The 16,081-nt window shown below is 46.4% G+C and overlaps 2 protein-coding genes across 3 annotated transcripts; both read left to right on the top strand.

The window, feature by feature from the left end:
- The first annotated feature begins 744 nt into the window (after positions 1–744).
- Positions 745–2,872, top strand: bola1 (bolA family member 1). The gene is made up of 2 exons (XM_084471238.1): positions 745–847; positions 1,557–2,872. Exon 2 carries the CDS (start codon positions 1,622–1,624, stop codon positions 2,081–2,083), a length of 462 nt encoding a protein of 153 aa, XP_084327364.1. The 5' UTR covers positions 745–847; positions 1,557–1,621; the 3' UTR covers positions 2,084–2,872.
- Positions 2,873–3,219: 347 nt separating this feature from the next.
- On the top strand, positions 3,220–5,659 carry arl4aa (ADP-ribosylation factor-like 4aa). 2 transcript variants are annotated; one of them, XM_084472103.1, is made up of 2 exons: positions 3,220–3,287; positions 4,035–5,659. In XM_084472103.1, the coding sequence occupies exon 2, from the start codon at positions 4,144–4,146 to the stop codon at positions 4,756–4,758; it is 615 nt and encodes a 204-aa protein (XP_084328229.1). In that variant the 5' UTR covers positions 3,220–3,287; positions 4,035–4,143; the 3' UTR covers positions 4,759–5,659. The 2 variants fall into 2 exon arrangements, with proteins under 2 accessions (XP_084328229.1, XP_084328230.1); XM_084472104.1 differs by lacking the exon at positions 3,220–3,287 and adding an exon at positions 3,389–3,426.
- Positions 5,660–16,081: the final 10,422 nt, after the last annotated feature.

Raw genomic sequence — 16,081 nt, 5'->3', positions numbered from 1 at the left:
TATGTAGTATATACATATCCTAGCTTCTGTTACAGGGTTATTTTGTATTATTAAATTATTGTTGCCTAAGCAACAGTCAATTTTGAGTGCAAAAAGTTAACAAAGCAATAAATGTTTTGGGATATTTGTCTATTTTCTCTCCCTGAAAAGCACATTATTATGCTGGCCACGTCCATGGAAACGCTGACTGTTGGCTCTACAAAACAGGACTGAATGGCTCACATTCATGTGTTCTCTCTAAAGCTAAATCTAGGTCCTGATGCTGTCGATATGACTGCAATGCCATTAACTCAATATTACAAAGAATTTATCACAATCGTCATTGTACTGTGCTGTAGAAACTGTAGTTGTTTGTATGTATGCATAGATTCTCTTTGTGAAAGCATAAATATAAAAGGTTATATTAAATAAGAAGTGTAAATGAAAAATACTGTATGTTGTCTTTGATTTTGTGTATTTTGTAAATGAGAATGAATAACGAGTAAATACATGTTAAATACAGGTTCTGAATAATAGTTAAGCTAAATGTTACGATGTCAATTCTGTTCTAAGGTGTGTGAGATTTTTTCATATATTTTATTTGTTGAGTTTTGGTGGGGGGGTTGCTGTTGGGCAACTGACCCGTTAGATCTGCAATGAATAACAAAAGACCATGAATAAAAATAACTCTAAAATTAAAATGTGTTTGTCATTTGTCATTTTTTCTCCAGTAATTAAGAATAATTTCAGTCTTCAGCGTAATAGTATGAAGTCGCAACGAAGTACCAGCAGTACGCATGTCCGGCATAGCCTTCTATGACGCAACATCCGTTGTCCATTGACAACAGCTAGCATTCAATTCTAAAGGGTGAGTATGTACATCAATAACCACGTAACACACATGTACAAATAGGACACGTAGGCTACAACGATTCGTATCAACGAACATTCAAAAATGAAGATTTGTATAACTGTAGTTTGCTAATGGGAAACGTTTAACTATGCTAACGTTAGACGATCGCATTACTGCGTCCTTGGTTGCAGTTCCCTCCATGGAGAGCCCTTCACATAAAATAGTATTCTTATCTTCTTTTATTTAATGTAGATACTCTCTTATATTCCACCTCTACGGACAGCTTCGCTTTCATAAAAATCCACGTAATTGATGGAACAACTTTCTGTCAATAAGGCTGAACCGTTACAGACTCATTGACCTAAAGTTGCTCATACATAACAAACAATATTTTTTGTAAAACCATGACAAGGACTAGTTATTAAGTATGGCTATTTGAGATGTTATATATACAATTGGAATATAATATTTACCATGAGGCTATAAATTAGCCTCATTAATCATAAGACGTAATTTATAGGGCTTAGGTATATTGACAACATTCCCCACTAGGTGGGGGTATTTGCTAATTTTCGTTATCAATTGTACAATTGATTTAAAAATTCACGTGAAATACTGAAAATTAAAAATGCAGGAACGCTTAATTTTAAGTTCTGAGTTCTTCTCTTCTTCTGATATCTTCATTCTAACACCTTTTTCCACACATCCAACTATGTATCCACAGGTTACTCGTGGAGGGAATCGGACTCTGTTTCCCCCATCATTAGTGGTGTCCCGGCACCTATTCTGATGCTGGCCCGCGTACTGCTCTGTGCCCGGCCCGTCTCCGCCACCCTCCCCGCTCTAACTCGCCCCCTGGCCCACTCCTCCTCAGCTCATATGGACCCCGGCTCCGGGGGTCGGCCTGTGGAGACGGCCATCAGAACCAAGCTGACTGGCGCCCTTGAGCCAGCGCACCTGGAAGTCCACAACGAGAGCCACATGCACGCCGTGCCACCGGGCTCCGAGTCCCACTTCCGCGTGTTGGTGGTGAGCCCACGTTTCGACGGCCTCTCCCTGATACAGCGCCACCGCCTGGTGAATGAGGCACTGCGGGAGGAGCTGAGCAGCCGTGTGCATGCACTGGCCATCCAGGCCAAGACCCCCGCCCAGTGGGGCAGTAACCCCTCCGTGGCCAAGAGCCCGCCCTGCATGGGGGGCTCAAAGGGGGACCACTCTGTGGAGGTGAAGCTGGCGGCCGGGAGGGAGTGACTGAGTGGGGGACTTTGACGTGGCGGTGTTGCGGCTCTACACCCCACTCCAAAAGATGGCTCTGGTCGGAGTGTGAGACGTTGGAACGGGAGTGCCATGTAAAATGAACATTAAAGTAGTGTTTTATAACGGAAGTGTTGTAAAACATTTTACATTGACACTGGCAAACAGTAAAACCAATCTGTGAATGTTAGTGTTTTATGGTGGATGTCTTGGATGGATGGAATAATAAATGGAATCAAGCTTAAAAATATTTGAGGTTCACTGCAGTGAAATCTCATATTTGTTCCCAGACACATGTTCCCAGCCTTCCAGTAGTTCTAATCAAATTGGGAACCAAAATAGTCAGTATCAATGACCACCCTGACTTACATTTAAAATATTCAATAATACGTTGTCTGTTTTCTGAATTTTAATGAGGAAAATATTGTGGTAATAAATCATATCAAGCAGCGTCATCAAACAAAGCCTTTCTTTCTGCATGGGAGAAGGTCACCGTGGAGATCAACGTGCCATCGTCGTGAGATATTGGGCCCACGGGGATCCCCTGACAACTGTCCGGTCGCCGCTCCCTAAACATCCCAAGCATGGCCAGCTAGCATATGGTCGAGCATAACTGAAATACCTCTGCTAACTCAACCCTTACGCAAACACTGTCATACGCCATGGCTATAGGCTAAAATAGAAGGTGAATAATTAATGACACCGTTTTCTGCAATCACAGCATTTTAAAGTGTTTTGCTTCTTATAGGCCTATGTTCACCGGCTAAATAAAATCTTTGATATACATTTGGCATCGGATATTTTGACTTTTAACTCTATTATTATTATTAGGCCTTAGATCATTCGAAAATTCTCGAAATTATAAAACACATTAGGACCGATTATATAAAATCATAAAAATGGAATCATGTAATTATGCCTATTATGCCTACAGACCATTTATCCAACATGTATAATTTATATATATACATTTTAAAAATGTATATCGCTCGCGGCTCAACAGATTTATAAAAAAAAGAGTAGAGCGACGAAGCCCCCACTGTGCGTCCAGGGAGGGCATTGGTCTGACCAATCAGTTTGAAGGTAAACACAGGACGGCGTTGGGCGGCGCTCGCGGGCCTGACATTAGTACGGCGGCTTGTTGCTAGAGCGACCGAACAGGCAGCTCTCACACACGCTGTCCGCCCGCCTTCAACCAGCGGTAAGTTTCTACTATTAATGTCGTTTATTTAACTTTCACTCTCGGTTTCTGATATTATCGCTGAACAATTGCACCTCGGTGCATATTATGTATCGCTGTTCGTCGCATGTCAATGAAGGAGAAACCGAACTCCGATAAGGTAATGCTCTTTAAAAGTTTGGAGAATCTGTAACATCAGCCCTCCTACATCAGATTAGATATATCGACGTTTGACGGTAAATGTGGTCGCATCAGGCAACAGTGGACCGTGTGGTTTCCAAAATACCCGTGATTGACGACCGTGTTGCCCGACGGGTTGTTCCAACCACGCAGCGACTCTCCACCAGAACCTACCCCGTGCACGGGGAGAGGGGGACATAACCGCGCTGCTGTGGGTTTAAACGTGGTTGTTGCGGGACAGAAGAGACGATTGGTCCCTTTGGTGCTGGGGCATCTCAACCTAACGTTTCTATAAGAGGTTGGCATATATGATCCGGCCTTGTAGTTCAGACAAAGTCCGGAGAACGAGCATAAAGTCATTTGATTGGGCAATAACTAATCACCTGTCATTTCATTGTAGGGTTAAAGGTAGCCTAGTATCTCTTTAAATGTTATATTTTATAGGTTATATATTATAAATGGATAATAAAACAGTGTGTCGGTATGTGTTCCAGTGCCATCGTGCCATGACCTACGTGCACCTGCGTATCTCGCTGTGTAAATAAACCTCCAGGAAGTGACTCATAATAACACATGTGACGTTTCCAGGTAACTGCTGCCATTATTTCACTTTGTTCGGAGGGAATACAACCAAACCCGAGGTTAACCCACAGATCGGAGTAAACCAAAACAATCCCTTCCTCATGAAAACAAAAACATGGGGAATGGATTCTCAGAACAACCCGGATTCCTGCCCTCCGTTCCCTTCTTCCAGTCCTTTCACATGGCCATCCTGGGCCTTGACTCTGCCGGCAAGACCACCACGCTGTACAGGCTGCGCTTCAACGAGTTTGTCAACACCGTGCCCACCCGGGGCTTCAACGCCGAGAAGGTGAAGCTGTCCCTGGGGGGCAACCGCACCGCGGCCACCTTCCACTTCTGGGACGTGGGCGGTCAGGAGAAGCTGCGGCCGCTGTGGAAGTCGTACACGCGGGGCGCCGACGGCATCGTGTTTGTGGTGGACTCTGTGGACGGCGAGCGCCTGGAGGAGGCCAAGACGGAGCTGCACCGCATCGCCAAGACGATGGAGAACCTGGGCGTGCCCGTGCTGGTGGTGGCCAACAAGCAGGACCTGAGGAACTCCCTGACGCTGGCAGAGATGGAGCGGGGCCTGGCGCTGAAGGAGCTGGGGCCCGGCACGCCGTGGCACCTGCAGCCCGCCTGCGCCATCACGGGGGACGGCCTGCGGGAGGGCATGGAGAAGATCCACGAGATGATCCTGAAGCGCCGCAAGGCCCAGCAGCAGCAGCAGCAGCAGAGGAGGAAGAGATGATCTCGGAGTCACGGGTGGGGAAAGAAAGACAGGACTTTTTAAAGGAAGAACCGATCATGTATAATATCTCTAAAGTAAAGAGTGAAATATGTCGATCAATGTGAAGGACCCAGGATTTATCCTCGCCTCGGTTGCATGGATCTGTTTCCGCTACAGTATATGTTGAACGTGCTGAGTTTTATCAGTTCAGATTTGAGTTCCCCCATCCCCCCCCCTGATCCCCAATGATGATGGGAAAGCTGCTGACCGGGAAAGTGACTCTTGAGGAATACAGTTGGATGATGAGGAGGATGATGATGTTTTTGACGAGGAAGGATGTTGAAATGTGAGGGGCCAGAGCGGTTGGGACGGAGAAAGTATTTGTGGACGATTGTGGGAAGGATTAATTGAATGGCTATTCTGAAAACGTGACCAAAAGTGATTTGAAAGATGCTTGAGATGGGTGTAGAGCAGGGATGACGGTGTGGATGTTGACGCACCGAACAGGCAGAGACAAGTGGCCATTTTGTTCACCCCCCCCCCCCCCCCGCTCCTAACGGACAAACTGTGAACACTAGAGGAATCCAATATCCCAAACACACCAGTTTCAATGTGGATCTTGTGTTACTTTTCTTTGTTTAAAATCAATGTATGTATTTCTTCTTTATCTTTTTTGTACTTTACTCTATAAGTGTTGCAACATTACATTAGTTTACCTGCTGCCGCAATACATTGTTTACTTTGTCCAACTGTCAAAAAGCACTTTACACTATCCCATAGTGTTTCACTGTTTAAAAAAAAACAACAAGCATTTCTTGTCAGAGTTTAACATTCAGGCTTGTAGGCTCCTGCAAGATGCTACTGTGTATAGTTGGGTCTTCATTGGCCACACTGCCATGAGGTAGATTAATTTATGCATCATCTTTTCTGAAATAAAATCTATTAAGAGCACTCTCCATAATGGTGTGATATTACTTTTTAGACGCTGTTGGTATTAAGTAGCAGGTGCCGTCAAGTACTTAGGCTGCTAGTAGGAATTCAGATTTATGTAGTCCAAAATGGGAAAACGAGTTGTGGTTTATTTTTACAAGGCCTTGATGGAATCAAGTAATTTGTTCAATTCAGACGTCACTCGGTCATCACTGATTTAACTGACCAGCTGTTCCGGGCGGTTTGCTCTGAGCGCTATATTTAGAGTGGTCAGACTGATGCAAGTTAGTGAAACGTTAACTGAAAAGCTCAGGGAACCAGGATAGGGTTATGATGAACCATTCCTTAAAATCAAATATTTACAATCTTCATAGAAAATCTCTTGCCAACATGTTATTTGAATTTGTTAAGATTGATCCCGCTTCAATTAAATACCCTGACATGAAACGGTGTCTATAATGTATAGCATACTGTAGATCTGCATGATAAAACCAATGGGTTCTTCCTTAGTCCTGGATGATGTGTGAGGAGGACATTGGCAGGGTAGAGTGTATTTTGTGTATTTCTTTAGCAGGGTGGACGAGGATGTAGTACTTGTTAGCGGTCAGTCACTCTCTCTCTTTCTCCATCTCCCTATCTCTCTCTATCCATCTCCCCCTCTCCATCTCCCATTCCACGGAAAGAGTTCAGAGATTCCGACAATGCAGCTGCTTGGACTTAAATAGCCGCGTGCTGCGACCGTTTAGCTGTACTGAATCCTCCCTGGCATGTCAGTCATGTTGCTGTATACATGTGGACGTCATTAGCACGTTTTATGGGATAACAAGGAGCCGGACATACGTTTCTTTTGGATAATTCACCGCATGACTCAACCTGGCAATTAACACTTAATTTGTTGTCACCCCAGTTGTAATTTTAGACCAGACTTTAACCAGGTCTGGGCTTCATCTGTTACAGACAGCATTTACCTTGTCTCGAAGAGATAAGTGAAACACTCTGTTGTTAAACTGGTTAAAGCCAACACTATTAAAGGTATGCTTCTAATAGTGTTGACAAGATTACTAAATAATGTTTGCCAAAGTAGAAACCTGGCACACACACACACACACACACACACACACACACACACACATCCTGTACTAAACCAACAGTTTGAACACACACACACAAACACTCAGGTTTATATTTTGGCAGAAGCACAAAGCTGGTGGTCCTGTTTTGTCTGCTGTGTATCTCCTGTGTGCATGTGTTCTCAGTGTGTGCTGTGTGAGTTGGCACCCTGTGTGTGTTTACTGGTGCGGGATAATCAGAGTCACAAGACTCCGGCTTTCCCGGGTTTTTTTTTTCCCTTCCAGGTCCCGACCGCGAGCGTCTGATCTCTGTGAGCAGGCCTACCTGCTGCTCGCTGGCTTCCCTTCCCATCGCTCTCATTCTGCTGACTACACAAACCCAAACAAAACAGTCTTAGGTGCCATAAGGACTGCGGCTCGTCTGTGTGGGTTCATGGCCAACTTCCTGTGGAAGTTACGAGGGCCACTATGGCTGCAAATCCATATCTGGCTGAGCTTCAGTACCTGTTGTATTTGGTACACTCCTCCCCGGTGGGTTAGAGTGAATGACCCCCTCCCAAGGCCTCCTCAGGGGCCCTCCATTAACCCAGTTACCATAGCAATGCTGCTTTAGCCAGCACAATCTGAGGTATACAAGGGGACATGTAGGACACTCTGTCAGAGAGGCAGAAGTAGTATGCAAAGGATCTCTTGCACATAAATGGGAATATTGAGGTCCTGGCATTCCACAGTGTTCGTCAAATGGTAGAGTATGGCATCAGCAGTGCTGGGTCTGGTGTTCCATTCCCACTGGGGAACGGATCCCCATGCTGACTGATGTATGTTTAACTCACTGTATTGTGAGACACTATGGATGAAAGCATATCCACCAAGTGTTATGTATATATATATAGTATATAGTGAAAAAAAATGTAATGCTCAACCTCAAATCCTCTGTTGCATTCTTTTAAAAGTTAGTTTTATTAAGCTACAAGAAGCACAGCTTCTGGATCTGCACGAATCTGTGTGTTGGTCGGTAATCTGTTGGTTGTCGGATGCCCTCTGATCTTGAGGTCAATGCGAGTTCTCCTTTGTTCTCCTAGATTTAAAACATGCTTCCATGTCGAGATCAATCCTTCCAGAGTCCCATGACTGAACAGCCATGTCCAGTGAGGGCCCATGAAATCAGTCCCTGCTGTCCCTGCTTCAGCATGGCAGGGCGTATATCTGGTGTAACGTGTGCATTTGGAAACACTCCCAAAGACGGGGGCGGGGTAGAGATATGGGTATTTGACTTCCAAAGAGAATGTTGGCCACAGACACCAAAGTCTACCTGTAGGCATCCTGACCCACTCCAGCTCATTAAAGACTATCGGAATGCCGGGTTGCTTAAACTAAAGGCTTAAGTCATTTAGCATAAGGGCTTCTGCTTAATGACTAAATAGTAAAAATAAAAACAGTAGTTAGAATGCTTTGACACAATGATGTCTCAAAATACTTAAAGATTAGAATATAGAAGTAAATACAAGGTGAAATACTTTATCTGGGACTGTGCTGCTTGTGCGAAACCGTGTGACTGTGCCATACACGGTGTACGGCACAGTATGTGTTTTCTTAACATGAACCAAGGCAGAGGGACCTCATGCTGAGCTCTGGGGTCATGTATCCAAACAGGGAGGGGACATCTCTCTATGCAAGATGCCCCGAGGCTGCTCTATTATGCAGGGTTATTCTCACTAGATTAATTTTCTCCTCACTGCTCTCCTTGAGAGAGCCAGTGGCCTATTTACATGTGAATTCCTACCTCGCCCGCCCCAACACCGTTAAGAGCAGAGAACGGGGCCACCTGCAAGGGGAGAGGGAGAGAGAGAGAGAGAGGTGGGAGGAGGAGAAGGAGGGGAGAGAGAGAGGGGAGGGAGGGAGGGAGTGAAGAATCTGTAGAAGTGTACTCACTCTTTCTCTCTTTTGTCTGTGAGTGGTTGTGTTTCTGTAATGTGCTGGAACCAGCGAGTGGCTGAGGAAGGTAAAGAAGATATGGAGGGTGATAGAGAGACTGGCAAAGATAGGTAAAGCAGAGGGTGACTGTGGGAAAGAAAGTTAAAGTCAAAGCAGAGAGAGAGAGAGAGAGAGAGAGAGGCACACACACACACACACACACACACACACACACACACACACACACACACACACACACACACACACACACACACACACACACACAAACACTGGAGGGGAAAGTTAACAGACCGAAAAAAAACATGTTTTGTTAGCTTAATATTTGTTCATTTAGTTGAGATCTCTGTTGGTTCTGTGGCAGTATCATGTCTCGTATTTACCTTCTGACATTTTTAGATCTTGCTAGGGTTTTCTAGCCTGGGAAAGTTTTATCTTATGCAATATACCTCCTGGCACCACGCGGTTGCATGCTATTATTTATACAATATATGGAAACCACTGTGTGCTCTGTGAATCTGGATAATTGTGTGTGTGTATTCGGTGTGTGTGTGTGTGTGTGTGTGACTATGGTAGCCAGTGTTCCCGGTGACATTCCGATGCAGAGGCTTTGTGAAAGACACATTGTAGAGGTGATGATCGCTCCTCCACCTCTGTCAAGCTCCCACAGAAAACAGCTGTGTAGAGAACTTGGAACTGTGTGTGTCTGTCTGTCAGTGGGAGTGTGTGTGCAGGATGGGGCAAAGGTCAAGGTTAAAATGAAAGAGAGAGAATGTGAAAGTCATCTACCCAGATACCCTCCACACACACACACACACACACACACACACACACACACACACACACACACACACACACACACACACACACACACACACACACACACACACACACACACACACACACACACACACACACACACACAGCCTGTTGCTCACCCCGTGTTTCGCCCGGACCCCATACACACTCTATACAAATAGGCTGCACAAAGCAGTGTCTGGTGGCCCAGTGCGGGCATTGTGAGGCATAAGCCTGTGAAATGTGTCTGTGGTCCCGTTTGGGCGTGGGGGGATTAAGCCAGGGTAGGGCCTTAGAGCCGGGGCCTATCACAGGGGGCCGCTGGGGGAGAATCAGGATGAGCAGTGAACTGTGAGAGCTGGGGGGGGGGGGGGGGGAATTGTCTCCCACTGATTCTCTCTCTGAGTGTCAATCTCTCTCGCTCTCTATTTCTCCCAGGCTCTCTCTATATCTTCCACATAATCGATTGTTCACGCTCTTTACCTATCGCTCTGAGTCTCTGTGTCTCTCTATTTCCCTCACTCTATCGCTCATCTCTCTCTCTCCCTGTCTCTCTATGTCTCTCGCTCACTCTTTCTTTTTTGCTCTCACTTAATGTATCCCTCGTGACCTCCCCCCTCTCGGCGGGTCTCTCTCTCCCCGTCTCCCGCTCCTTCTCCTCTCTTGCTCTCGCTTAATCTACCGCCTGCTCTCTCTCTTTCTCTCAGTAAATCTTTTGCTCTCTTTCATACCCTTGCTCTCACTAAATCTACCACTGAATCTCTGAGTCTCTCAGTTCCTCCCTAACTATTTATGTTCTCTCTTTCTCTCGCTCTTGAATGCATAGCCCTGTTAAAATATAACCTCTGGAGTCAATGGTATATTAAATCACATATTACCACTGCACCACAATAAAAAGAAGGAAAGAAACTTCCATCCACAAACCAATAACATGCACTTTCGCTACAGTGGGCCCTTTTCCTTCTTTCCTACTTTACAGTTCACCCTGGTCACCAGACCAGACCAGACCAGACCTCACCCCTGGGGGGCACACAGCAGGTCTGCCCTTATATTAGCATTAACAATCACAGAGGCGTCTAAACCACCCCACCCCACCCCCCTCTCCCCCGCCCACCCCTGCCTCTCTCTGGTCTGGGAGTTTATTGACTCCAAAGCAGAGGAGAGTCCATCAGTCTAATGGACTTTGCCCTGTAGTGTAGAGACGGGGGTTGAGGGAGGGAGGGGCTGATGAGGGCCCGGTGTCTGTCTAATGATTAACACTGCCCGGCTCTGGACCTGGCCTTCTCTATCTGTCTCCACTGCCATGGCGACGCGGGGGTGAAGGGGAGGCATGCCAGGAGCCCACCGCTTCCAGGGTCCGGCTCTCTGTCCCTGGTTACTGTGATGGGGGGAGGTGGGGGGGGGGGGGGGGAGGTCGTGTTGAGGTTGGAGCCTGGAGGGGTGCATGCAAGGGGAGGACTGATCAGAGATAAGAGAGGGGAGATTGGGGGTGGGGGGGGGGGGGTTGCAGGGGTACGTCTCCCCAGCAAGTCCTTATCTGCCCCTCCCTTGCTCTTTTTACGACCCAGGGGTGCTGCCTGGGGCTCCCCCCCCCCCCCCCCAACACACACACACACACACACACACACACACACACACACACACACACACACACACCTGGAAGGACCCTGGTTCATCTCATTTCTTTGGCCGTAGCCAGAGGTGTCCAACACCCCCCCCCCCCCCGCCACCGGTCAGACCCTTATCTTGGAGTAAGAAAGTTTAAAGCCCTTAAAGTGCTGTGGTGATTAGTGGTGGTCTGCCGTCATGTGGCAGGGTCTCATCACCTGCTCTGGTCCTCTCCCCCTCAGCGCTGGGAGCGGAACCAATGGATTCCTACCAAGACACAGACCCAACACTAGCAGCACTACTCCCACCGTCTGGGAAACCTCACTTTTTCTGTGTGGAGAGAGATAGAGATAGAGAGTGTGTGTGTGTGTGTGTTTGGAGGGGTGTGGGTGGGTTCGTGCCCTTTGGCCATCTGAACCATAAATCAAAATAAATTAGAGTCAAGTCACTCCCTCATCCCATCTGTTTCCTTCATTCTAGCTCACAGATCCATAGATGAGTAGCTAGATAGATGAAGTAGTTAACTGATACATTTCCAAGCAATGGTCAAGGAATTGTTTTTGTTGAAACACTGGTTTGCACCAGGATAGCTACATGAATGTGGAGTCATTGACAGGGTATAGGTCATTTCCTGGTCTTCTTGTTGAGGAACAGGACATTCAAGTGCTTATTGTTGTTCCCTGTTGACACAAGGATTTGCAGTCAGTGCTCGAAGCAAACAGATTTGTCAGTTGAGGTTATTCATTGTTGTGGAATTCTGACACAGGTCAACTAGGAGAGTAGAAATATATGAACAAGGGAGTGATTATATGAGGTCATTTTTGAAGTAGTTTGAATCCACCTGAAAAATCAGACAAATCTCTGTTCCCTCGACCGTCATCCATCAGTGTCTGCGGGCCCCATCTGAGTGAAGAGACGACAGCCTTATCACCGATCCACCTCTGTGGCTGTGGCCGAAGGGGAGGGAAAACTATCCCTCACCCCACAAAGTGGCTTTGTCTCTGGGCAGCCAGTGATACGCAGCAGTGGGGGGACCTCCAGAGCTTTGCAAACAGACAGAACCAAACTGAAAGGGGAGATCTCAAATAGGGGCTTGTCTCTGGGCTTCACCTGCCTGCCAAACCTCAGCGGAGACAGAGGACGCCCTTGTCTTGCTCCCCTTCTTATCCCCAAAACACCCCCTCCTACAATTCAATATCTCTACCCCCCCCCCCCCCCAAACCAGGCCAAAAATGTGTATGTTCACGTACTAAAGGATGCAGGGACAGCGTGGTGAATCGGGTCACCGTAAGAGTCCTGGGTCCTGGGTTTGATCCCCTATGTTTGCAGGCAACCTTGAGCAAGATACCTAACAACCTGCCCTGACATGGACCTAAAAGCATGTTAGTCACTTTGGATAAAAAGCATATGCTAAATGACTAAATGGCAATAAAGAGAACATACATTGCTTTTTAGTTTATACAAGTATACTTTATATCCGAGTTGGCTGTTATCCCTCATCCTTGGCTTTTAGAAGGGGGAATTTCTGGGGAGGTCGGGTTTTCATCCAGCTGTGTTATTATTGTTCTCCCTGTTCTTCTTTCTTGCTTGTCGACGCTCTAGTGTGGGCGCCTGTTGTTTTGTTTTGCCCGTCACAATAGGCAGAGAGGTGGGTGGAACGGCTTGAAGGGAGGGGAAATATGAATGACACAGAACCAGGAAGGTGGTATAACAATGACAATACTCTACCGTGGCGGTGCCAGGGCGGCACATAATACTGTGATTGAGAATGATGAGGGTTTCGCCTCCTGTTGATGAAAGACCTGTGCATGTGTTTTTCGTGCACACACCCATGTCTGCATGTGTGTGTGTGTGTGTGTGTGTGTGTGTGTGTTCGGGGCGTGTGCACTTCAAAAGGCTCAGGCAAACAGCTCTTCTCATGTGGACAAAATATAGGAGCTACACTTCCTAAAATGTCACATAGTCAATGGAAGAAAAACACCCCTACATCCGTGTTACTCTGCACACAGAACAACATGGGCACTATACACGTGCTATTGTGTGTTTTTTGCACAAGCTCTGACTCACTCGACGATGGAGCTGGGTGGCTGAGACGAGCTGGGACGTGCTCGGCAGCACAGCTGTGTTGACGGGGACTCGAGCCGCACAGGACCTGCTCGACCGGAGCAGGTGCATCCTCGTGCAACAGGAAGCTGGGCTGCAGGCCGTGCACTCTCCCTGAATGACAAACATGTGGGCGGGACTTTCTCTGCAGAGGGAAGTGGGTGCTTTTCTCCACCTCTCTCTCTCTCTCTCCCCATTCCTCTCTCTTTCCCTCACTCCGTCTTTCACTCCCCCAACCCCCGCTCTCTCCTTATCTCGCTTCTTCTCCTTCTTTCTTTCCCCTTCTCTCTATCTCCCTCTTTCTCTCTCCCTCTCTTCTCACTCTCCCTTTTTTCTCCCCCTCTTTCTCTTCTCTCTCGTCTTTTCTCTTTATCCCTCGCTTCCTCACTCTCTCTCTCTCTTCCTCTCTCTCTCTCTCTCTTCCTCTCTTTCTGTCTCTCCCCCCCTCTAGTGCCTCACCTCTCTAGATCCCTCTCACTATCTCCTTCTTTGTCTCTCCCTATTTCTTTATATTATACTCTAAATGAGCATCTCTAAGTCATTTTATGCAATAATATCTCCACAGAATATGACATGTGCATGACATTATGAATGGTCTGTATTCAATGGTAAAGCCCTGGCTTTAAACGTCTGCTCTGAGAATGCTGATACAAATGTGTGTTGCGCTGTCTGTACACTAAAGTGCTCAGTGTTATCTGAGAGGGCTGGGTGTTGGTCATACCAGCTAATACTTGGCCTGTAATCCTCCTTTCATTATGAGATCATGATACCACAAGGTATCCTATTCATGCTGAGCCACCCTATGCAGGTGAGTTGTGTGTTGTTGTGATGTGGACAGCAAGGGGTAACTTTAATGTGACTCGAGGGAAACAGCAATTAGGATTAGGATGTATATTGTTGGATGTATATTTATATCGAAATATATGTATAGATATTTACCAAAGAATTACATTCAAGTAGATATGTACAAAATGTGTGTTGTTGACACCACAACAGATCTGTACACTGTTAGCTATGTTAGCTATGTTTTGAGAGTCCATCCAAACTCATCCCTTAACAACACGTCACACACACACACACACACACACACACACACGCACACGTCACACACGCACAGCCAGCCATCAGCTCAGTCACTTTGAAATCAAACACCAGTGTGTTTTTTTGTTTAGAATCTGTGTGTGTGTGTGTGTGTGTGTGTGTGTGTGTGTGTGTGTGTGCGTGTGGGTGTGGGTGTGTGCTTGAAATGTGTGTGTGTGTGTGTGGGTGTGTGTTTGAAATCTGTGTGCGTGTTTGCCATTCTTTATTGTGCTCCATCAGGGCTGGCCATTCTATTTATGTGTGTCCCGATGGCGGGAAGTGAGAAAATGCAGGCTGGTCAGTTGTTACATATTCACCATCAGCTGTCTAATCCCTCGACAGGACACACAGCGCCTTCTTCATCCTCTTCGTCTCTCTCTTTCTCTCCTCTACTTCTCCCTCAGCCACTAACACACTAACAGAGGACAGACACAAGCTTCAAGTGGGTCAACATTCAGCCATTCAACTTTAGCGACTCTCGTCATGCCAGCGGGACAAATGAGTCTACGCCTGCTTGTGTGTGTGTGTGCGCGTGCGTGCGTCCGTGCGTGTGTGTGTGTTCTAGTGGCCCTCTTAAGCTGAGATGTGCAAACAGAACTACTCCCTTTCATTTTGAGGGGACAGAAGCCCCACTTGCATCCCAATGAGTTAACAGCGGTGGTGAGCAACACACCACACAAATGATTCAGCTTCAATGCTTATTCTGGCTACGGATGACGTAATCCAGCATACACCTTTATCTAAGGCACCTGTTATGATGACAGTGAGTTATATTTTATGCATGTTATAAAGCGGTGTTAGGCATCCCTCCAGGTGGACTCTGGACGTTGGGTTTCCAACACAGAATGCTTTGGTTGCAGTATACCAGACTCTCCTTCGATGTATTTGCTTACAACCAATAAAAACGGTGACGTGGGTGAAGTCACGTGTGAATATAGCAAAACATCTCTCCTGGCAAGGGGGGGGTCACGAGGGAGGTCTTTGAGAGCAGGATTAAGGCGACTGGAGAAAAGCCAGTCTGTGTCACTGTGATGGATGCTGACGTGTGGTGACAGGTCGGCTCGGGGGGGGTCGTAGGTAGGGCGGGCGGGGTTAAAGTTACTGATGGAGACTCGATGACATGGGCAAGTATTTTCTTTCATGACAACCTCATCATTAGAACAAGTCTTTTTGTTTTTTGTTTTTGAGAAACCACGAGTTGGCAACAGAAAAGCAAGTTTTGCTCAAGAAGAATTTGAGTTAACATGTTTTTTTCCATATCCAGATCATGACAGATTCAGGAATGAATATATCTTGTTACAAGGTTGATTGTGTACAGTTCTCAGATGGCATAGTAGGCTATTCAGGGAAATCTAGTACCTTAAACACACACACACACACACACACACACACACACACACACACACACACACACACACACACACACACACACACAAATGCACACAGTGTAATCTCACACAGCCCCTGGTAAAATCCATTCTAGTACTTTAGAATTTGCATTTCATAATGGGGGATGTCCTTTTTCCTCTACCACTGATTTATAGAGACAAGTCTCTCCTAAATGAGTGTGTGAATTATTAAAGCTGAGCTGACAGGTGACAATGTGTTCATTTCCTGGTCATTCTGTGATAGTTTGACAGGGATGGAGGAGTTCAAAGACATTCACTCATGCAGCACATGTGGTCTGGCCAAAACAAATGAAATGAAGTGTCAATTTATAAAGTAGTGTTGACGACTTTTTCCTCAGAGTTTTATCCTATTATTTACTGATGTATTTGAGGACTTTTCCCTCACAGAGTAGAAATACAGCTGAGTCGCAAAAC

This window comes from Micromesistius poutassou (genome assembly GCF_964030765.1).
Source record: "Micromesistius poutassou genome assembly, chromosome: 8".
Taxonomy (NCBI): domain Eukaryota; kingdom Metazoa; phylum Chordata; class Actinopteri; order Gadiformes; family Gadidae; genus Micromesistius; species Micromesistius poutassou.
Note: the sequence above shows the minus strand (reverse complement) of the source record. Positions and strands in the feature narration are given on the sequence as shown.

Bases quoted from the DNA above. Each gene is read 5' to 3' on its own strand.
- bola1 (XM_084471238.1), top strand. From the start codon at position 1,622: ATGCTGGCCCGCGTACTGCTCTGTGCCCGGCCCGTCTCCGCCACCCTC.
- arl4aa (XM_084472103.1), top strand. From the start codon at position 4,144: ATGGGGAATGGATTCTCAGAACAACCCGGATTCCTGCCCTCCGTTCCC.